Source organism: Lontra canadensis, unplaced genomic scaffold (assembly GCF_010015895.1).
Source record: "Lontra canadensis isolate GAN:19392208 unplaced genomic scaffold, GSC_riverotter_1.0 scaffold35, whole genome shotgun sequence".
NCBI classification, from domain to species: Eukaryota; Metazoa; Chordata; class Mammalia; order Carnivora; family Mustelidae; genus Lontra; species Lontra canadensis.
In genome coordinates this window covers 4,275,227-4,298,883 of record NW_022631029.1, presented here as the reverse complement: position 1 = coordinate 4,298,883, position 23,657 = coordinate 4,275,227, and the positions used below count along the sequence as shown (strand labels likewise).

Sequence of the window (23,657 nt, the reverse complement as noted above, 5' to 3'; positions counted from 1 at the left end):
TTTCTCACATTCATTACATTTATACGGTTTCTCTCCTGTGTGAATCCTCAAATGTTGAGTAAGATTTGACTGTTTACGGAAACAAGTTCCACATTCACTACACATATAGGGCTTCTCTCCCGTGTGAATCCTCTGATGCTGGGTAAGAGATGATCTCTGAGTAAAGAATTTTCCACATTCACTACACTTTGAAGGTTTCTTCTGCATGTTAAGTCTCTGAGGGTTTATTTGCAGTGAAATCTGGCTAGAACTCATGCTGCTTGTGACACAAGGAATGTCTGTCCAGTAGGTACAGGTTTAGACGAAACTGTCTCTCAAATTCATGACACTTACAAGGAACTTTCTCAAAGATGGTTATGGTTACAGTAACACTGTCCTGGGAAAGCTTTGGGTGTTTATGTGTGCGTGTATTGTCCCTTCGGGCATTCCTACAGGATACCCCTCTTCCTTCTTCAGGATGTTTCCTTCTCTAAACACAAACCCTGGACATCCAGGTTTTCTGACCCTGCACGTCTTCCAAAAGTCACTTAACACTTGCATCAGACTTCATCTTCTTGTTTGAAAAAAATATCACGAAGGAAAATGTCCTCTGTGCAGAACGGGGGACCTGCATTGTGGAATCTTTACTTTATCCTCTTCTCAATAATTGAGATAGATCACAGTGACCTGGAGAAAAAATTAGATAATAGAAGAGATTTAAGTAGTGACAAATGTTGGGAAATCTATAAAATTCCCTATTATGATTGATTCTGGAATACTTAAGTACTAAAAATGGATCCAGGTAATTTAGATCATCCAGAGTGATAAATAGTAGAATGTGAAAGGGGTAAGTATACTGGGGCACCTGGGTGGCTCAGTGGGTTAAAGCCTCTGCCTTTGGCACAGGTCATGGTCCCAGGGTCCTGGGATTGAGCCCTGCATCAGGCTCTCTGCTCAGCAGGGACCCTGCTTCCTCCTCTCTCTCTGCCTGCCTCTCTGCCTAGTTGTGATCTCTGTCAAATAAATAAATAAAATCTTTAAAAAAAAAAAAGGATAAGTACACTAATCTTGGGTAAATTAGTTTTAATGGAAAAATACTACCTACCTACAGTCTATTCAAAGAATAGGTGAAAAGTAATTACATTTCCTTAGGTTGCCTGTAAGCAGTATCTTGCTCATGCTTTTTGAGAAAGTATAGATTTACATCATTGTCTAGTGACAAAGTTTCTCTTTAAGATTTCAAAGGTGGGGCGCTTAGGAGGCTCAGTCGATGAAGTGTCTGACTCTTGGTTTTGGCTCAGGGTCCTGGGATCGGGCTCCGCACTCAGTGGGGATTCTGCTTCAGATTCTCTTTCCCTCTGCCCCTTTCCCCTCTCCTCTCTCTAAAAATAAATAAAATTTTTTAAAAGCTATCCAGGCTGTAACTTTTACTAGGTCCATCACACCTTCCTATTCACTCGCCTTGATAGGTGTCTCTTTGGACCTCTCTCTCCAAAACATACAGCATCTGTAGCTCTCCTGCTATGTCCAACTGGAAGATCTTTAGGTTTGAAAACTATAGCCCTGCTTACTGAAAGAAAGTAAGATATCATTGTTTTATTTACAGGAAAAGTAGGATTGGGTTGGTCCTTGGGGAAGAGATTCCCAGAATCTGGCCCTCACCTTTGATACTAATGAATTGCTTCAGAATCTGATACACACTAATCAAATTCACAAAATGATGTAGAAAATACTTTACTGATCTACGATGAAAAATTTATATGTTCAATGTCCGGCTCCTTGACACACTCTCTCCATTAAAAAAAAAAAAAAAAAAAAAACCTATTAGGAACCAAATCACTGTCATCAGGATACTCCTTAGAACTCGAGAAAGAGAAATACTTAGATGATCTTAATGGCATCAGACTTTGAAACCCTGATGCTCTGAGAAAAGGCACACAGAATCTGAGAACAGATATTCAGGTCACCAAACGTCTTCCCTGGATGGTGCTAGAGACACTGACACATTCTGATTCTCTGAGGCCCCTTTTAATTTTAGTTTTTTAATATAAGTTATGCATAAATATAACCTCACTTTATAATATTTAGATACTACAGAAGGATATAGGATAAATTTAGTCATTTTTTTATCACCATCCCACCCTAACAAAACAAAGCCCGTTTCCCTCCCAGAGGTTATCATTAAGTTTGGAGTATATTCATTCAGTCTTTTTTCTTTTTTTTTTTTTTTTTAAGATTTTATTTATTTATTTGACAGAGATCACAAGTAGGCAGAAAGGGGGAAGCAGGCTCACCGCTGAGCAGAGAGCCTGATATGGGGCTCGATCCCAGGACCCTGGGATCATAACCTGAGCCAAAGGCAGAGCCACCCAGATGCCCCTTTCCAGTCTTCTTTCTACATATTTTTATACATACACCATTTGATTCTCTCTACATAAATAAAATTATTCTATAGGTTCTTTTGTGCTATTTGCTTTTATTCCCCCCCACTAAAGAATGTGCCTTCAAGATAATTTCTTGTTGGTACATACAGATCTACCCTGGCTAAGACTTAGTTGGTACACATGGTATTTCTGCACAAATTGTTTACAGTCAGAGACCAATCTGATTAGGCAGTACTGTACTGCACTGATTGTTAAATATATTGGGTTATCTTCTGTATAAACTTCCAGTGTAGATACAGTATGTACAAAAGTTAATGCCAGGTGGTTTAAATAGCTAAACATAAAACCAAAACTCTAACCATGCTTTTATTTCCTTTATTTTTAGTTTCTCAGAATTGCTTTTTGGTTTGTTTGGGGTTTTTTTTGCCATACAAAGAATGCATACTCATTCTAAAAAACAGTCCACAAAGGAGATTACTTAAAATCCTACCACCGTGTGAAAATACAGTTAGTTTTTTGACAGTCTTTTCTTCTAAGCATCTCCCAGTGCATATACACCTTCACGGACACACATGTACATATATTATGCATACATATTAAACTAGACTGAATTCTTCAGGCCATAAATGGTCACAATCTATTCATAGAATTCCCATAGCCTAAGAATCCAGTTCATAAAGTACTGTTCTTACTGAATTTAACAGATCCGCAGGCTCCGTGTTGCCTTCTGATCTCCGGTAAATTGCTATTACTTAGGCTTTTATTCCAAACAGAGCCAGGAGCCCATTCATATTCTCTGAGGAAACATTTATTTTATTTTATTTTATTTTATTTTTTAAAGATTTTATTTACTTATTTGTCAGGGACAGAGGGAGAGAGAGCGAGCGAGCGAGCACAGGCAGACAGAGAGGCAGGCAGAGGCAGAGGGAGAAGCAGGTTCCCTGCCGAGCAAGGAGCCCGATGTGGGACGCGATCCCAGGACACTGGGATCATGACCTGAGCCGAAGGCAGCCGCTTAACCAACTGAGCCACCCAGGCGTCCCCTGAGGAAACATTTAAATCACCTTTGCTATAAGTCTTCTAGTAATTTACTACCAGGTTTCCCATGTCTGACTGCTACCCCATTCAGGCATTACCCTTAGCAGTTCAGTGAGTAGCTACCAGGTAACTGCACAGGGGGAGCTATTCTTGCTACAATTTAAGTACATGTGATATAAAATTAGTACATTCTCTGATCTGTCCTATAACCAGTTACTCCATTGCCTGCTTCCACAATGGGCCATACTCACTCTGATTTTAATAAGGTGGGGCCATTTCCGGTGGTTCTGCGTTTTCAATCCGCAGGGTTTAGGTGTAGTGGCCACTGGTGGGTCCCACTACAGATCTGCCACCACTTTGGAATGAGCGCCCCCGTAACAACCCATCCTGGGCTCTCTAGTTAGATTTCACTTACCCAGAGATAAGCTGTGAGGAACACAAGCGACACTAGTTTGTCTCCTGGGGCCTTCTTTTGAGGAAGGGCAGGAATCTGAGGCATGGAGGGAGGAGAAAAAAGCACCCATAAATTGTCAGCCTACTTCCTTCCTATTCTGAATTCAGAGGAACTCAGGAAGAGCCAATCCCTAACGAAATAACTATTTTAAGTCTGAATGAAGAATATCATTATTCTCTTAAAAGACTATCACCCATGGGGTGCCTAGGTGGTATAGTTGGGTGAGTGGTCGACTCTTGGTTTCAGCTCAGGTTGTGATTTCAGGGCGGTGAGGCCCTGTATTGGCCTCCAAGCTCAGTGTGGCATCTGCTTAAGACTCTCAATCCCTCTCCCTTTGCCCCGCAGTAGGCACTCTCTCAAATAAGTAAATCTGAAGAAAAAAAAAAAAATTATCACCAATGACAAAAGTCAGTAAGTGGGTTGTCTTCCAAGAGACTTGACAATGCACAAAGAGAAGGAGCAGGTAGGTGCTCCTTAGGACTATCCTGGGGTAAAATTTCCTCCACAAGAGAGAAAGTTGGAGCCAAAGCACCCCCCACCCCCAAAAAAAAAAAAAAAACCTACTAGAAAAGCCATTGACTTCAAAAGTCAAAAACTGGGTTATGGTAAAGGGCATTAGAACAAACACTGGCCTGAGTCAAGAAGTCTAGGTTTGAGTCTGGGCTCTGAATGTGTTCAATGACCTAAAGCTAGTCACTTGGTCTTATCTGTGATTTGTTTTCGTTCCTGTGAAATGAAAGTGGAAAACTAGTACCAACATTCTGTGATCCTTTGATTCTAAAAACACATGGGAGGGGCGCCTGGGTGGCTCAGTGGGTGCAAGCCTCTGCCTTCAGCTCACGTCATGATCCCAGGGTCCTGGGATGGAGCCCCACATCAGGCTCTCTGCTCAGCAGGGAGCCTGCTTCCCCCACCCCCACCCCACCTGCCTCTCTGCCTACTTGTGATCTCTGTCAAATAAATAAAATCTTAAAAAAAAACCCACACACAGGAAAAGAGCAAAAACCTCAGTCCATCTTTGATTGAGGATGGTTATTCATTTATTTTAAAAATACTACTGGTCAAGTACTATGTGTTAAACAAGGAGGTCAGCTCTTCTGAGAATAGGCTGAGTCAACATCAAGGAAACTCCCCTACAGTAATCTTACCACAACCAGAGGTAGAGGAATTTCAGGAAAATAAGACCACATCTGTGTGAAGCAGAATCTCCAAGAAAGGATAGGGGAATCTTTTGGAAGATGTTAAGGACCCCCTCCTAGGAGGAAAGCTTTTAAGAACTCCCTCTGAACACTAGTAAAAGGCTGGTAACCAGTCTAATCCATCCCAATCCACTAGAAACCCTCTGTTTTTCACTGAACAAACTACTTCTTTTCAAACTTATATTCAACTTTAATATTCAGCTCAAATATGAACCACTACACATCTTATAGGTGGATAATTCTTCACTTCCAAGGCCCTTTCTCCTCTATAGTCTCAAAGAATTTTACGTGGCTCTACCGTAGCACTTCCCATTTTTTAAAAATTAACATATAATGTATTATTTGCCCCAGGATACAGATCTGTGCATCATCAGGCTTGCAAGTTACACAGCACTCACCCTCCCCAATGTCCATAACCCAACCACCCTATCCCTACCCGTCCCCCACCCCCCAGCAACCCTGTTTGTTTTGTGAGATTATCTCTTAAGGTTTGTCTCCCTCCCAATCCCATCTTGTTTCATTTTTTCCTTCCTTGCCCCCCAAGCCCCCTGCCCTACTTCTCAAATTCCTCATATCAGAGAGATTGTATGATAATTGTCTTTCTCTGATTGATTTATTTCGCTCAGCGTAATACCCTCCAGTTCCACCCTTCCCATTGTTTTGATGCTCTGATTACATGTCTTCCTCCGGTAAACTTGGAAGTATGGCATGGGCTCTGGGACCAGAACTCCCTGGGTTTGAATCCCTGTTCTAGATTTATTTGCCAAGTGATCTTGGGTAAGTTACCTAACCTTTCTGAGGCCCTTTTTCAAATGTTATATGGAGTAGATAATAACTATTTCATAGGGGTGTGATGATGCATAAATACATGGGAAGTATTTAGAAAAATGCCGTCAATAATAGTATCTGTAATAACAGTACTGAGTCTACGTCTTCATACATTACCTATTCTGTTGCTATTAGACAAGAGCTTAAAGGAAGTTGATAACTCTCACATATAGTCATTCAACCCGCGCAACTTTGTCAAGTGGCAAAGCAAGGAATAGCATTGGCTTCTGGAAATCTGACAACTGAAGCAATCAGAAGTTCACTTCCTCCCTTAAGTACATACAGACGGAACCCAGGTCTCCCGACTCCCAGAACAGGGCTCTCCAACAAGCTTCTCCCTTCCCTCTTCAGGGCCAGGTGGCTCCGACCCCTCGCTCCAAATATTCCCGCGCCCGGGAAGAGGAGCAGCCGCAGGCCAGCCCGGGATTCGAGACCAAACCGGGCTCGGAGACCAGACCGTCGCACTCTAGCACGGTGACTCGACACACAGAGCGCTTCCCGCAGGCCTTCCGCCACACCTTGCTGCACTCGGGCGTCGGGGAGACCCCGTGCAGCTCGGAGCCAGTCCCCGCCGCGCCGGCGTGACGTCAGCAGCTCGCGCCGCGGTCAGAACACTGTGGTCTCCTCTCTAGGAAGGCGGGAACGGCTTCATCTCGGTGCTTCCTCCCCCGCCCAGAGCTGGGGGTTCAGCCCGACGCCGCAGATGCTGCTGCAGAAACAGCCCGCAAACCCACCTCACCGCGCTCCTTCCCAGAGTAAGGAAACCGAACTGGAGACTCGTGGCCGACCACAAGTCGCTCTTACTGTTCATTCTGCAACCTGGCCACATGGATCTTTGTAAAAACTCTTCCACATCACTGCCTTTTGGAGGTCTTCCCAAAGGTTTCACAAAGCTGGCTTAACCTTCCTTACATTCTCACCTGCCAGAAAACTGGTTTCTTCACAGGAACCCCAAACACCCTCTGCTTTAGCTTTTGTTCGACAACTGGCCCTGAGAACATAAGAGCTCTGTTTTTACCTTAAGTCCCAGATTATCAGCGTGTAAACTTGGGCAAGTTATTTCTCTGTACCTGTTTCCTGACTTAGAGAACCTAAATAAATAATGGTACCGAACTTCAAAGGTTATCATAAAGATTAAATGGGCTTAATGTGTGTAATTACTAAGACGTTCCAACATCTTTAAAAAGTTCAGTAAATGTTTGTTCTGTCATGCTCCGCAAATTCCAGCTCCAGTCCTCTGCATTGGCTTCAAGGGACTTTGCCAGCCCTCAAGGCCCTCATCCCCACTGCTGCAAAACTTCAGATCTTGCTGAGACTCGCGCAGGGAATACTTGCACATACAGGCTCCTTTTGACAGTGTGTTCCTGGGATGAAGGCATGAGTAGCAGGGTACCTGATCCACTTCCAGGAATTCTTACGGATGTGCACGCTGTGAGAAATATGGTTGTCTGCTTACCATATCGCTACTGTACAATTCATAAGGAGCCCTCAGCAAACCCTTGAAAAAAATGAATGAGATGCAGCAGAGAAGTTATCTGCTTAAACTTCTAGACTGGCTGGTTTAACAAAATGAAGTCCCTTTAGGAGGCTGAAATTAGGAGTGTAGATGCTCCAGATTAAGGCCATTATTAACCCTCTTCAGCTAAAAGAGGACCCTTCGTAGAACTGTCAGCTGACATGACAGGAAACAGTAATGTTGAGCTCACCTTGCTTTTTACCAAGAGTCACATTCTCAGCACTTCTTTGGAATCAGATAGCAAGTTCGTCCTGTCCAATGCACCCCCCCGCCAAGCCCTAACATCTCACAGGCCAAAGAGCCTAGGTCTAATAATTTTTTCCCTAACTTTTAAGCTTCAAAGAATACATATCAGCAGGCTCTGCTGTGTAGGAACTAACTCTAGAGTGGGGTACCCTAAGTAGAGCAATTTACTAGAAACATTAGTCTGGGACTTAACACAATTTGGGCTGAGCTTCTTTCACTGAGGTGGGAAATGGATGGGGAGGCAGTGAGGGGGTGGGCAGGGGAAGAGGGGACACCAAAAACATTCCACAAAATTAAAGTGACCTTAGCCCTGCAGTGGCCAGTAGCTCAAGGGGAGTGAAACTGAAGCCACCTGGAGTCAAAGCTAGACTTCTGCATTAAGTAGGCAGAAAGGTGAAATGAAAATGTGAAACCAATTTATTTCTCACATTCACACACTGGAAAGTCTGAGGGCAAAAAAGCTTTTTGATTTAAAATGAGCTCCCAGGGTTGCCTGGCTGGCTCAGCTGGTAGAGCACAGGACTCTTGATTTAAGGGTTTTGAGTTTAAGCCCCATGTTGAGTGTAGAAATTACTTAAAGATAAAATCTTAAAATGAGCTCCTCCCATCCTCACAAGCACGGCAAGATTGGAGTCCTATGCAGTCAAATCTATAATAAACACAACTAAAGAGGAATCATGGAGCAGAGGTATGACCAATAAAGAGAAATCTGAAGGAAAAGTGAGAAAGGACATGGGAGTTTAAAATTTCACATGTCACTTACTACCTGTGTGACCTTGGGCAAGTACAACCACCTGTTTTCTCTACTGTTGTTCTGAGGATCTGATGTGGCCTCATCCCATGTCCTTGTGAAATCACAAGTTAAGTTTCAGCACACTGAGAATGAGCACCACATTCCAGTTCTTTATCATCTGGAGCCAAGGAAAGCTGTGAGCTCAGGTAGTGCTTCCACACTGGCACTGCTAAACTCAAAAGCTCTCCTGCTACACCAGCATCAGTATGCAGCTCCTGCTCCTTATTTCAGGGTTATTCCAGCTGACATGGTTCTGCTTCTACAGATGCAAGCATTTGCCTCCTCCTGGTGATGCTGACATCAACATATCTGAAAGTACTTTGTTAAACTGTGATGCGACATTTAAATAGCTCATTTTTAACACAAGGGTTTTGTTTTGTACAAAATATTACTTTTTCTTAAGGGACCCTCTGCTTAATATAACCACACAATCTGTATCTTGAGGAAAGATTCGGAATGCTTGCACCTGGCAAACACTTCATGGACACACTCATATCCTCTCCATACCTCCCTTCTGCTGGCAGCTGTGGACCTAAAGTCACAACCTGTAGGCAGGCGTGGAGAAGTGACTGACTTAGGTATTTTAGTTGAGCTCAACAAATATTTACTGAGCAAATTTGAAGTGCCAGGGACTGTGGATACAAAGATGAATAAGTATCACAGGGCCCCTGCTTTGACAGAGCTGACAGTTCAGTGGGAAGAGAAAGATTTGGAAACTAGCCACTACAATGGAACATAAATAAAATGAAAGTGTCAAAATACCGAAATAAAAAACATGTGAGGTCAGAGACAGCTTCAAAGCAGGTGTTGCATGAACATATTCCTAAGTGACTCATGGGAGCTTTCCAGGCAAGCAGAAGGCAGGCAGGCAATCGAGGCCACAGGAAGAGGCTGTGCAAGAGGCACCAAAGTTGAGGCCAGCAATGATACAGAATCACAGGAATTTACACTACGGAAGTGTGCAATGCAGGGAAGGTAGCTGAGAGGGATAATGTAGGCATGGACCCCTGGAAGAGCTCTATTTATTTATTTTTTTTTTATTGTTTGTGCGTGTGGAGGAGCTTTAGATGCCTTCTAAGGGGCTCAGATATTCTGAGATAACAGAGCTTCCAGTTGTGCTTTGCAAAGCCCATCCAGAAGAAATGTGGAAGATGGCCTCATGGGGCAGGCAACTGGAAGACTGACTGGGAAAGTAGGAAAATGGTCTAGGAAATAAACTAGGATGTGGACTAAAGCAATAGCGGTGGAGATGGCTTCCAGACTTGGGGATATAAGCAGGATACAGTGGTTGCTTGGATATGAGGACTGAGTAAAAGACTGACCGAGAACAATTCCAAGATTTGGCGCTGGAGTGACTGGGCACTTGGCTGTCCAGTAATTGAGAGAAAACTGAGAACAAATATTTGACAGTGTGAGACTACAGGATGAGGACAGAAGCAAGATGACAAATTCTCTTCCTTCCTGTTTTCCCAGGAAGTGGAAATGGTATCAGACTCTTAACCTGAGTATTAAGACATTTTTGGATTTTTATAAAATCTCCAAACAAGACCTTGGAGGTATCGTTCATCCTTAGAGGTCCCATTTCTTCCTTAAGAAAACTCTCCCAACTCTCTCTAATCTCAACTCAAGAACTCTAAAGACAGTACTGTATAAATATTACGCTAAATACCTACATACCAGGAAGTTGCTAAAGTTTCTGGTGGATACAGGTTGATTAAAATATATTAATTCAACAAATATTTATTGAATATTTCCTATGGGCCAGCAATGGATTCTCTAGTGTCATTTTCATTTAGAAAGTACAAATACGGGTGCCTGGGTGGCTCAGTTGGTTAAGTGACTGCCTTCGGCTCAGGTCATGATCCTGGAGTCCCGGGATCGAGTCCCGCATCGGGCTCCCTGCTTGGCAGGGAGTCTGCTTCTCCCTCTGACCCTCTCCCTTCTCATGTTCTCTCTCTCTCAAATAAATAAATAAAATCTTAAAAAAAAAAAAAGAAAGTACAAATACATCAGTATCTCCTTTAAGTACTATAATTTTTTCACGAGCATAAAATTCTAACAGGGTTATTTTTGTCCATAGGGTATTAATTTACTCGGTTATGAACTGCCCTGTGGCAGGTTTTGGGAATAGAATCTTCACAGCTGCAGAGGGAGAGAGTGCTGTTTCTGCCATGTTCCTATTAATGGTAATTAATAGCTCATTAATAGCTTAATGGTAATTAATACCACTGCTTACAAGACAGCTGTTCTGGAAAAAAATTAATGCTGAGTTCTAAATAACCAACCATTCCAGAATCAGCTTTGTTTTTTTAACAGTCATTATTTTAAAAACGATATAAGCTTCAGGGCATAGAAACTATTCCAAATAGCCGTGAAAGGTGATCCTCACCTAAGCTCTCAGAGCTCAAACTTTGGGTGGCAGTAAAGAACATGAAAGGGAATAAGGAAATAAAGGGGGAAACCATGCCCTTTTTCTTAAAAGAATAAAACACCATCATAGTGGCAAACTGTACTATCTCAATACTCAGGGACTTGAAAAAGAGGTAGAATACTTTCCAAATGTATTCCATGAAAGTCTTTCCCTAGATACTCCTAATCTGCAGGGAAGGGTAAATATCCAAGAATAAGATAGTTCCAATAAAAACAGGAGTATTTGAAATCTAACAAATTTGTTGAAGCCTCCAACGGCATAATTACTTGAAACATAGCCCTCCCTGCTACAATGACCAACACTCTCTTAGGGACTAGTCCAGCTGCCCCAACTCCGGCCAACCTAAAAAGCTGACTGCTCTCTTCACTAATGGTTTCTCCTCCCTAAACATCAATTAACAGTTGTTTGGACATAGTTAACCCTGGTGGGTCTCTCTCCCCTGGACCCTACAAACCAGTGGCCCAGGCAAACTTATGAGACAGGTGTACACCGTAGTCCAGGGCTGGGATATGTAGGCCACCTGCTCACAGACTTCCTGCTCTGAGCCTCAGCACCAGCAGCCTAGCGCAAACCATTTTCCTCATGGGTGAGTGTTCCTCTGGGACAAAGGTTGGCCCTTCCTCTTCCTGACCCTCTGAGCAGATCTGACTCTCTTCCCACAAACTGGCACCATTGAACGTTAAGTTTCTCTTGACCTCCTACTTCCTTTTTGGCCCCAAATTGCCTTCCAGCTTGAAAGGATCAGGAAAGATCTCTCTTACCCTGATAAAAGCCTTCTTCACGAACTACCTGTAGACATCAGCCCAGTTCTTGCCACATATCCCCTTATTTGTTGAATGAATGAGTAAGGATTCGTTTTCCCTTATTTCCAATGCCCCTTCATGAGACGGCTTCTAATAGATGGCATGTTCTCAGATATCAGAAGGCTACTTAGCACTACCTCAGAATTGCTTCCACATGCACACTGAATATTTGGAAAAGCACCTCAGCCTACTGGCCAGAGAACACAGGTCACAAGTTGGGAAGGTGGGGCAGGAATGCAGTAAGGGAAACACAGGTGCTAACTTAACAAATGGCCCCTAAAGTCATGAGAGTCACAAGGGGAAGGAGGAGTGGTAGATAGCCAGGATTTATCCAAAAAGCAAGAAATTCCTTTCTACCCTATATTCCCAGATGTCCAGCTGGAGTAGGCTCTACATTCTCCAAGCTCCTGCCTCCATAAGTGGAAATACTCTTCCGAGTATAACAGTCGGTGTTCCTTCATCCTTCCCTCCAGAACTCTGCCTGCCCCACTGCCCCCAGCCAGATTCCCAGCCACTCTCTAGAGAAGCTATCACAACCTGAATGCCAGGGTTATTCACCATTGTGAAGTTTCTGATGTCTGAAAAGGACTGAACTATGTCTGAAGAATTTTCCACATTCAATGCATTCGTAAGGCTTCTCACCAGTATGAATCCTGTAATGTTCACTAAGGTGTGCATACTTGCGGAAAGTTTTCTCACATTCACTACATTTATAGAGCTTCTCACCAGTGTGAGTTCTGTGATGTTCAGTAAGAGATGAGCTATGGGCAAAGGCCTTCCCACATTCTTTACATTTATAGGGTTTCTCTCCAGTATGAATTCTCATATGCTGAGTGAGGCAGGTATTCTGATTAAAGCCCTTCCCACATTCATTGCATTTATAGGGTTTTTCTCCAGTGTGACTTCTCTGATGCCGAATGAGGCAAATGCTCTGAATGAAGGCTTTACCACATTCACTGCATTTGTAGGGTCTCTCCCCTGTATGAATTCTCTGATGCTTAGTGAGTGGGGTACTCTGAGTAAAAGCTTTGCCACATTCCTTACATTTATAGGGTTTTTCTCCAGTATGAATTCTCTGGTGTTTAATAAGGGATGGGCTCTGACAAAAGGCTTTGCCACACTCCTTACATTTATAGGGTTTCTCTCCAGTATGAATTCTCTGATGCTGAGAGAGGTTTGCCTTTGTTTGGAAAGTTTTCCCACACTCATCACATTTATGGGGTTTATCCCCAGTGTGAATTCTCTGATGTTGTGTGAGATTTGAATGTTTGCGAAAAGAAGAGCCACATTCATTGCATAAATAAGGTTTCTCACCAGTGTGAATCCTCTGATGATGAATGAGGTGTGTGTTCTGATTGAATGCCTTCCCACATCTATTACATTTGTACGGTTTCTCTCCAGTGTGAATTCTCTGATGTTCAGTGAGATGCGAATGATTGCGGAAGGAATTCCCACATTCATTACATTTATAAGGTTTCTCTCCAGTATGGATTCTCTGATGCTGAGTAAGAAATGATCGACATCGAAATGTTTTCCCACACTGCTCACATCCATATGGTTTTACTCCGGTGTGAATTCTTTGATGCTGAACGAGGAAGGAACTGCGACTAAAAGCTTTCCCACATTCCTCACATGCATAGGGTCTCTCTCCAGTATGAGTCCTCTGATGCTGGGTAAGGGATGAGCTCTGAGTAAAAGTTTTTCCACATTCATTACATTCCCAAGACTTTTTCTGAGTAGAGAGAGCTGGGCATTTACTTTGGTCTGAAATCTCATCAGTGTGTATACTACTTGTCTCCCACTGATGTAGGCTCTCTTCTGTAGAAACCCTGAGATGTGTAACAAAGCTGGAGGTCAAGAGCAAGCTTCTCTCAAAATCATATTCTTGGCTAATTGTTTCAGGAGATGCTTCCTTGTGGATAAAAGTTATTTCCTCAAAACCTCCTTCCTGGAAAAGGCATGGTCTGGGAACCTCTCCAGAAGGGTTTTCCTTCATGCTTTCACACGTGTATTTTTTTTCAAATACAGAACCCTGGTTTGCATCCTCTGGTAATCTCTTTGCTACTCTCCCTGGTGAATCAATTTCAGAGACATCCTCCTCTGGAACAGACTTTTCCATCAAACCTGAAAGAAAACATCAGAGTGGGTATTTCTTACACAGGACAGAATGGAAGCTCCTGAGGTTACAGGGGCCTAACTCTAACATATGTCAATACTGGCATATAAACAAGGCCCAATAAAAGCAAGTAGAGCACATAACTCAATTACAAGTGCTAGAAGAGATCTGTATCAGGGTGGAGTTCACCATTAATAAGGAACCCCATGGAATGGGCACTTACAGACATTTAGGAAGCCACAGAACCAGAGACAATACAAATAAAGGGAAAATAACAAACAGCAGAAAGCTAGGATTAGGTCAAAGAAGAAACATGGGTGGTTTGTATCCAGAGTGGACAGTGGGAGAATGAATGTAAAAGCAAATGCTGGAAATGAGACAAAATGAATATTGGGGAAAAGTTGGCCCCTAGAGATGCTCACCCACATCTGCCCTCCAACATCCCTAAAAGGAGGATAATTATATTTCCTGAGTTTCAATCAGTTTCTCTTGTAAAATTTCCAAAGCCCTGCTTTTTCTCCCACTGGTTTTTTCCTTACTCACTCACCTGGACAAACCTCTCTTCCAAGCGCTCTCTCTTCAGCTCCTTGCATATTCAACATCCACAAACCTTCTCTTTGTTTTGACTGGAAAACACTTCAGAGTTGGAAAACTGGGAGCCCTGCTCATAGGGGGGAAAAAAGGTGGGGAAGGGGATATCACTGTCCCAGTAAACAGGAAAAGGACAAAGAATTGTTGCCTGGGGATACTATCTAATAATTCACACAACATCTGTTCAGATAGCAGTGTGACCACACGGTTGGCTTCCAGCCTCCTAGCTTCACCAATTCCATTTGTCAGCTGTGTAAAAAGTGATAGCCAGAATGATAGATCAGCAAACACTCAAGTGCTGGATGGATAAATCAGAATGCCATTTATAATGATAAAGCTACCTATCAAGTAGATAGAAGTATTCATGTCTTTATACAACAATCAATATGAAAGGCCAATGAACACAATCAAAAGTTGCATTGGTAGGGACATATGGGTGGCTCAGTTGGTTAAGCATCCGCCTCTTGATTTTGGCTCAGGTCATGGTCCTTGGGTCCTGGGATCAAGCCCTGCATCAGGCTCCCTGCTAAGCATGGAATCTGCTTCTCCCTCTCCCTCTGCCCCTCCCCGGTTTTTACTCTCTCTCTCTCTCTCTCAAATAAATAAAATCTTAAAAAAAAAAAAAAAAAAAGAAGTTGCACGGGGAAGTGGACTCATAGCAAGGCTAATGCAATAAGTTTGGTCCACCCATCTTCACTATCTGCCAAGGAGCTGGACAGTAGTTAGGGAACTCTATTTGTACAACTTAGAGATACATTGACTGCCCAGTCTTCTAGATGTCAGATCAACTAAACAGTTTTTCTTCAGGCACAGCTCAACGTTAAGAGTATAGGCTGCAGGGACACCAGGGTGGCTCAGTGGGCTAAAGACTCTGCCTTCGGCTCAGATCATGATCCCAGGGTCCTGGGATTGAGCCCCGCTTCGGGCTCTCTGCTTCCCCCTGTCTCTCTGCCTGCCTCTCTGCCTACTTGTGATCTCTGTCTGTCAAATAAATAAATAAAATATTTAAAAAAAAAAAAAAAGAGTGTAGGCTGCAGTTTAAAAAAGAAAAAAGAGGCGCCCGGGTGGCTCAGGCAGTTAAGCATCCGACTCCTGATCTCAGCTCAGGTCTTGATCTCAGGGTCATGAGTTCAAGCCCCACATTGGGCTCCATGCTAGGTGCGGAACCTACTTTAAAAACAAAACAAAACAAAAAACACTTATACTGTGAAATAATTTTTGACTTACAAGAAAGTTACAAAAAAATAATACAGAGATTCTGAAGTTTGGAATGTTAAATCACAACTGTTCATCCAAAAATATCTCTCCATATAACCCTGAATTGAGAAGCAGAATCAGCAGCATTATTTCAAGGAAAAAGGAAGACAGAAAGATGATTTTACCATAATCAAGAGCTCAGAAGGTAATTAGAATAGCATGAGTCTGCTGAAGTACATACGTAATAAGGCTGGCACTATGGGCTTCTCATCAAAGTCTGCGCCTCTGTGTTGAGTTTTAAAGGTTTAGGAGGATCCTATCTGGGAGGCTCCCGGGTGGCTCAGTGGGTTAAGCATCCAACTCGATTTCAATTCAGATCATGATCTCAGGGTTGTGGGATGGAGTCCCGCATCCAGCCCAAAGTGGAGGCTGCTTAAGATCCTCTGTCTCCGTCTCCCTCTGCCCCTCCCCAACCTCTAAGCGTAAAAGGAACCCACCACACAATCATACAGAAAATCATTTAGTAGAGTAGGGTTTCAGTATAATCAGAGTTAGTGGACAAAGTCAGACACGCCCCCTCCTGCCTAGAACTTACATTACAGTTGGGACAATGACATTAAAGTGTAGTTACAATTATGGAAATTATAAAAGTGGAAATATGGGATGCGGGAATGTAGAGAAATGGGGACCTAATGTAGTCTCAGCAAGAAAGCCTTCCTGGAAAAAAAAAAGGTAAATAGGAAACAGGTGAAGATAGAAAAGAATAGACCAGAGATATGAAACAATATACAAAAGGAAATGAGCTCAGTACTTTGGAAATATGAAAAAGATCCAGTTAGACAAAGTATTAAGCACCAAAAATAAGACATGAAGACTGAAGCAAGCAAAAGCCAGATCAAATACAACCTGTGAACTATTTTAAGTGAGTAGAAAGCCATAAAGGAATATGAAAAGGTTTGGGGGGAAAAAAGTGACATGAGCGTTTCTGCTGTTAACAAAAAAACACATCCTTCTGCCCATAGCAAAGAGGGACACTGTGTATGAATGGTGTAAGGTGGGGAGGCAAGGTGAAGGCTGGAAGGCCCCACTGGGAGATTGTTTCAGCAGTCCAGTAGGTAGACTGGACCAACTAAGAGACAGAATCCACAGGATTGGATGAATACTGGGTGGAGGTGTGAGGGAGGGGGAGAAGTCAAGATAATTTGCTGTTTTGGGGCTTGAGTGATGACAGCAACCTTTACAGAGAAGGAGAACACTGGTTTAGGGAGAAAAAAGATATATTTGGTTTTCAAATACCCAAAGAGAAAGTAGGCATACATATCTGGAATAGAGGAGAGAGGTGTCATGAAGAGAGTAACTACCATTCTGTAAGTAACAGATAAAAACATCAAAGGAGGGGCGCATGGGTGGCTCAGTGGGTTAAGCCTCTGCCTTCAGTTCAGGTCATGATCCCAGGGTCCTGGGATCATGCCCTACATCGGGCTCTCTGCTCAGTGGGGAGTCTGCTTCCTCCTCTCCCTCTCTCTGCCTGCCTCTCCACCTCCTTATGATCTCTGTCTGTCAAATTAAAAAAAAAAAAAAAATCAAAGGAGTGTGGCTAGGAAAACCTCAACAACAACTTTACATATTAAAAGGAAATTTAACTCTGGCTTTTGATTTTAGAGATTCCTAATCCCCTGAGAGAAATAAAAGAATTTAATATGTGATAAAATTAGCATCCCTAGTCATAAAAAATTAAGTATTTATAAATTATTTTGGAACTGTTGCTTAACTACCTGGAAAAAAACACTTAGTGAGATTCCTACCTCACACCACATACCAAAATAAATCTAAACTAGTTAAAGGTTTAAATATAAAAAATGAAATCACAAAATAAAATACTAAGAAATAATTGACTTTAGGGATAGGATAGGCTTTTCTAAGCAACATGCAAAAAAACACAAACCACAAAGGACAAAACTGGGTAAGTCTGGTCACAGAAAGACAACAATCTCTCTATCCAAAATACAAATAAAATTAAATGACAGACAATCTAGGAAAAGTATTTTTTTTTTAAAGATTTTATTTATTTGTCAGAGAGACAGAGGGAGAGAGAGCAAGCACAGGCAGACAGAATGGCAGGCAGAGGCAGAGGGAGAAGCAGGCAGGCTCCCTGATGAGCAAGGAGCCCGATGTGGGACTCGATCCCAGGACGCTGGGATCATGACCTGAGCTGAAGACAGCTGCTTAACCAACTGAGCCACCCAGGCGTCCCTAGGAAAAGTATTTTTGATTTATACATCAAGGAGTAAGTAGATGCACCTAATAGATAAAACACTTCTTATTAAAGAGTAAGGAAAGGGGCACCTGGGTGGCTTAATCAGTTAACTGTGTGCCTTTGGCTCAGGTCGTGATGCCAGAGTCCTGGGATGGAGCCCCACGTCAGGCTCCCTGCTCAGTGGGGAGTCTGCTTCTCCCTCTTTCTCTGCCTGCTGCTCCACCTGCTTGTGTACTCATTCACGCTCTCTCTCAAATAAATAAATAAATAAATAAATAAATAAATAAATAAGATCTTTGAAAAATAGAATGAAAAGTAAGGAAAAAAGAAAAACTCATAAAACAATGAGATATACAACGTATACAGCAAAATTACAAAAGGCCAATAAACATCAAAACAAAGTTCCATCTTGGTGGCAATCAAAGAATTGGAAACCGAAAGAATAAAGAATCTATTTTTATATCAAATTAGAAATTTTCTTTTAAGTGTTAAAAGTCAACACTGACAAAGGTATGGGGAAAGAGAGCTTCTCATACACAAGCGGTGGGAATGTAAACTAGTACCATCCTTCTAGAGATAATTTGGCAATATACATCAGGTTTTAAAATTGTAGGTTGAGTTGCAGTTGGAATCCTGGGATCATCATTTTATAAGTATAGGAACTCAGAAAAGAATACTAAGTATATACAACACCTACATGTATCTCAGAAGATTCTCAAAATCATCAGGATGCCTATAAAATGCCTATATTCTTTGATCTAGTAATTCTACTATTAGAACTTTTTCATAAAGAAGCAACTTCCGGGACGCCTGGGTGGCTCAGTTGGTTGGACGACTGTCTGGCTCAGGTCATGATCCCAGAGTCCCGGGATCGAGTCCCACATCGGGCTTCCAGCTCCATGGGGAGTCTGCTTCTCCCTCTGACCTTCTCCTTGCTCATGCTCTCTCTCACTATCTCTCTCTCAAGTAAATAAATAAAATCTTAAAAAAAAAAAGAAAAAGAAAAAAGAAGCAACTTCCCAGGGTATCTGGGTGGCTCAGTCAGTTAAGTGTCTGACTTTTTTTTTTTTTTAATTTTTATTTATTTATTTGACAGACAGAGATCACAAGTAGGCAGAGAAGCAGACAGAGAGAGGGGAAGGGAAGCAGGTTCCCCGCTGAGCAGAGAGCCCAATGTGGGGCTCGATCCCAGGACCCTGAGATCATGACCTGAGCCGAAGGCAGAGGCTTAACCCACTGAGCCACCCAGGCGCCCCAAGTGTCTGACTTTTGATCTCAGCTTGAATCTTGATCTCAAGGCCCTGACTACAAACCGCAAACTGGGCTCCATGCTGAATGTGGAGCCTACTTAAAAAAAAAAAAAAAAAAAGAAAGAAAGAAAAAGAAAAAGTAATTTCCCACAGAAGAAAAAAGCTGAACTCCTTTGTTACCTATAAAAAAATTACCCTGCAATGTTGCTAGAAAACACAATCTTCCTACCAGTGGACACTGAGGCTTAGGAAATTATGGTACTTCCTCTTGGTGGAAATTATATATATATATATATATGTATATATATATATATATATATATATATAGACATTAAGATAACTAAAATGAAAATATGTGATCATTTGGAAAAATACTTATCTCTATGTAAATGAAAAGAAAATGGAGGACTTCAAGTACATCATATATATGTATGTTAAAGCATGCTTTCTTTTTTTTTTATGCTTTCTTTTTTAAAAACTAACTCTAATCTCAAGAATACGTTTCAAATCGTTGACCATGACCATCTCTGAAGGAAAGGATTATGGCAACCTTTTATGTTAGGGCCTATCTTTGCGTAATGTTTCAAAGTTTTCCTGTAGGAATAAACAGCTTCTGTAATCAGATTTTTTTTTTAAGTGAAAAAATACGATCAGAGATGAACACAGAAATGTATGTACAAAGATCACACTGTTACTATAATTGTAAAACAAGCAAATAAATGTTGATAGCACAGCAATATGATAGCTTTTGTAATGATTTTCAAAAAATTTTCAAAAAATATTCATTGGAAAATACAGTATGTTAAAGCAGGAGAATACAAAATCAAAAACACAAGACACAAAAGTTGAAGACTATGTGGAGGAAAAGGAACACTTGTGCACTGTTAATGGGAATGCCAACTGATGCAGTCACTGTAGAAAACAGTGTGGAGGTTCCTCAAAATGTTAAAAATAGAACTACCTTACCATCCAATAATCACATTACTGTGTATTTACCCAAAAAATACAAAAACACTAATTCAAAGGGATACATGCACCCCTGTTTACTGCAGCATTATTTACAATAACCAAATTGTGGAAACAGCCTGTATCCAGCAACAGATGAATGGATAAAGTAGATGTGATATACACACACAATGAAATATTATTCGGCCATAAAAAAGAATGAAACCTTGCCATTTGCAAAAACATGGATGGAGCTAGAAAGTATAATGTTAAGTGAAATAAGTCAGGGAAAGACAAACACCGTATGACTTCACTCAGATGTGGGATTTAAGAAATCAATGTGGGATTAAGAAAAAAGGAACAAGCAAAAAAAAAAAAAAAGGAGAGAAAAAGAGCTAAAGCAAGAAACAGACTCTTAACTACAGAGAACTGATGGTTATCAGAGGGGAGGGGATGGGGGGAATGGGTAAAAGAGGTGAGGGGAATTATAGTGTACACTTGCGATGATCACTGAATCATGCAGATAATTGCTGAATCACTATATCGTACACCTGAAACAAATATAATACTGAATACTAACAATACCAGAATCATAAATAAAAAGGAAAAAGTGAAAATTATGTAAATTTTATTTTGGAAAAATTATTTAAATGCCTGCTTGATTTTGATGTAAATTCTGGTTGAGACTCACTCTCCTGGTCTCTGAGGTATCATGAAGTCAAGGGACTTGTATGTCTTGTTGGCAAAATTTCCAGTGCTATCAAAATGTCTGATTCTCAATGCTTACAGAAGAAGACTGATTCTCAATGATTACTGCTCTGGGACGGGATGAGGCTGGAGCAGAGAGAAGGATCTGGAATCTTCACAAAACTTTTGTGTATGGGCACTGGAGGACCTTCTAGTCAATGAATGTGCAGAGAAATGAAGCACGTAATTCTCAGGGCTCCTGCCTTAGTTCGTGAATGAAACTAATAATCCAAAGTTCCCAAAGGCACACCTTTTAACTCTGCAACAGTGATGGCTCATGTACATATTAACAGCCCTCAAAAACTTGGACCTCAATGACTAATTGGAACAATCTGTCTTAATATGTAGATGTAATGGTTGTTAATATAAGAGCTATACTCTGGAAAAAAGACCTTAAAAAGATCATTTTGGTGAGCTGCACAACTAACCCTCAGCCTTGCAGTGTGAGGCAACAGGATGAATGTATATATTGAGATCTTTTACATCCTTAATACAAGAGGTAGTTTTGTGGGAGGATTTGCTTCTTTAAACACCCTTTTAATGAATGAATTACACCTTTTCCTTCGCTTAGAGTTCCTTAGCTTAAAAAAAAAAAAAAAAATGCTTTCGGGGCGCCTGGGTGGCTCAGTGGGTTAAGCCTCTGCCTTCGGCTCAGGTCATGATCTCAGGGTCCTGGGATCGAGTCCTGCATCGGGCTCTCTGCTCAGCAGAGAACCTGCTTCCTCCTCTATCTCTCTCTCTGCCTGCCTCTCTGCCTGCTTGTGATCTCTCTCTGTGAAATAAATAAATAAAATCTTTAAAAAAAATGCTTTCAAACAATATCGATGAGAAAATACAGGTTGTTAAAACAGAATATAAAACACTAAAATAAAAAATATGCATACACACATCAGCACTAAGCAAACATTCAATAAACAGGAACTATTATTAATACATGGATATATTGGGGTGCCTGGGAGGCTCAGTGGGTTAAAGCCTCTGCCTTCGGCTCAGGTCATGATCCCAGGGTCCTGGGATCGAGCCCCACATAGGGCTCTCTGCTCCACAGGGAGCCTGCTTCCTCCTCTCTCTCTGCCTGCCTCTCTGCCTACTTGTGATCTCTGTCTACCAAATAAATAAAATCTTTAAAGAAAAAAATACATGGATATATACAAGACACAAAGAACAGAAGAAATCCACCAAAATCTTAACATATTGATGACTATAACATTTAATGGGTTACTTTCCTTTGTCCTTTATACCTGTCTATATATTTCACTTTCCCTAAAAATAAACATGTATTACTTTTATAATTAAAGAAATAGGGTGCCTGGGTGGCTCAGTGGGTTAAGCCGCTGCCTTCAGCTCAGGTCATGATCTCAGGGTCCTGGGATTGAGCCCCGCATTGGGCTCTCTGCTCAGCAGGGAGCCTGCTTCTCTCTCTCTCTCTCTCTCTCTGCCTGCCTCTCTGTCCACTTGTGATCTCTGTCAAATAAACAAATAAAATCTTAAAAAAAACAAAAAAAGTACTCCTCTCTGAAGCCCTTCTTGGGTTTGTGGGTTGGCCAAAAGTACATACTCATCCAGGCCGCAGCAGCGCACTAGATCTCTCTCTTCTGCAGCCTTGGGTCACTAAGTGGCCATGCCTCCTTAGACAGTCATCTATTCTCTCCGTACCTCAATATCCTCATTAAAAACTACAGATAATAGTTGTGCGGGTTAAATAGATGAGCCCAACTGCTTCGAACAGGGCTCTTTTGCACAGTTTAAATTATCACAAAAATCTTCTTACATACATATCTATCTTCTTCCACGGCTAGACTGGAAGCATCTTCCCATTTGGCAGGCTCCAACGTCATTCATTCTGTAGCCCTGCCCCCGAGCTCTGAGTACTATTTGGCAAGTTTCGCATAGTAAAATTCCGTTGCAAAACAATCACGTTTCCATACGTGCTATCCCAGACATGCTGTCAACTGAACTTTGTACAGAAAGGCAGGCAAGGACTACTAGACAGTCCAACTTTAGAAATGAAGAAACAGCCTCTGTGTCCTCAGGAATTACATAACTCAAGAGACTCGAGACTCGCCACCTAGTGCGCTCTACACTACTGCCGGGTCCTAGTACGACGGTCCCTAAAAAAGTTTCTGAGCAGCAGGACTAATGGCGGGGGAGCAGGTGGTATCCAAACCGAGAACTCTGAACCCCGGGACTTCGTTTCCGAACGCGGGTCCTAGCTCTTGGTCATCTATCCATCACTCAGTCATCACTCATTCGTTCATTCCCGCCACCATCTTCTTAGACGCCAGCTCTGTGCCGGGCCCTATGCGACAGCCGCTGGGAGTTCCGGGCCGCACGCGCAGACAGCAATCCGAGGGAGCGCGGGGCCGGTGCAGGCTTCGTAGAGAAGCCTCCCGCCAGCCGTCCCAGCCGAAGGCGCCTGGAGCCACTCCTTTCCCCTCCCTGAAGCCCCGCCCGCTCACCGTGAGGTCCGGGGGCTCCCCGCAGGGTGGCGACTATGGTCCCACAGGTGCGCGCAGGCCCAGGGCACGGGCTTCCCCTCCCCCAAGCCGGAAAAGCAGTGGCGCGGCCGGTAGTGCGTCACCAGCGGCTCCTCGCCTCTCGTCTCGCGCATCCTTAAGCCGCTTCTCTAGGAAGCGGGAGGAGAGTCTCGATGGGATCCTCAAGGAAGGTCGATGCGGGGGGACCTGGTTTCCCTCCAAACCCACCCAGCCAAGGGTCTGAGGGCCCATTAAACACTACCTTTGCTCGGAACACGGTGACCACCTCATCCCTAAGGGAAACTGTAGTTGGGGTGGGCGTTAGGGTTGGAGAGACTGCTGAGTAGGAGTCGGAATTGGCTGTCTCATCGAGGCACTAGTGTATTCCACCTGCTAAAGGATAGCC

At 42.5% G+C, this 23,657-nt stretch overlaps 1 protein-coding gene across 5 annotated transcripts; it reads right to left on the bottom strand.

Moving 5' to 3' along the window:
* Window positions 1-606: 606 nt before the first annotated feature.
* Window positions 607-23,316, bottom strand: ZNF502 (zinc finger protein 502). Of its 5 annotated transcripts, XM_032867809.1 has the most exons (5): window positions 23,234-23,316; window positions 14,335-14,448; window positions 12,986-13,795; window positions 3,817-3,891; window positions 607-666 (listed from the first exon to the last, which is right to left on the bottom strand). In XM_032867809.1, the coding sequence occupies exons 2-5, from the start codon at window positions 14,387-14,389 to the stop codon at window positions 629-631; spliced, it is 978 nt and encodes a 325-aa protein (XP_032723700.1). In that variant the 5' UTR covers window positions 14,390-14,448; window positions 23,234-23,316; the 3' UTR covers window positions 607-628. The 5 variants fall into 5 exon arrangements, with proteins under 5 accessions (XP_032723700.1, XP_032723695.1, XP_032723696.1 ...); XM_032867804.1 differs by lacking the exons at window positions 607-666; window positions 3,817-3,891 and having other exon boundaries at window positions 11,149-13,795; XM_032867805.1 differs by lacking the exons at window positions 607-666; window positions 3,817-3,891; window positions 23,234-23,316 and adding an exon at window positions 22,546-23,190 and having other exon boundaries at window positions 11,149-13,795.
* Between the last annotated feature and the right edge of the window lie 341 nt (window positions 23,317-23,657).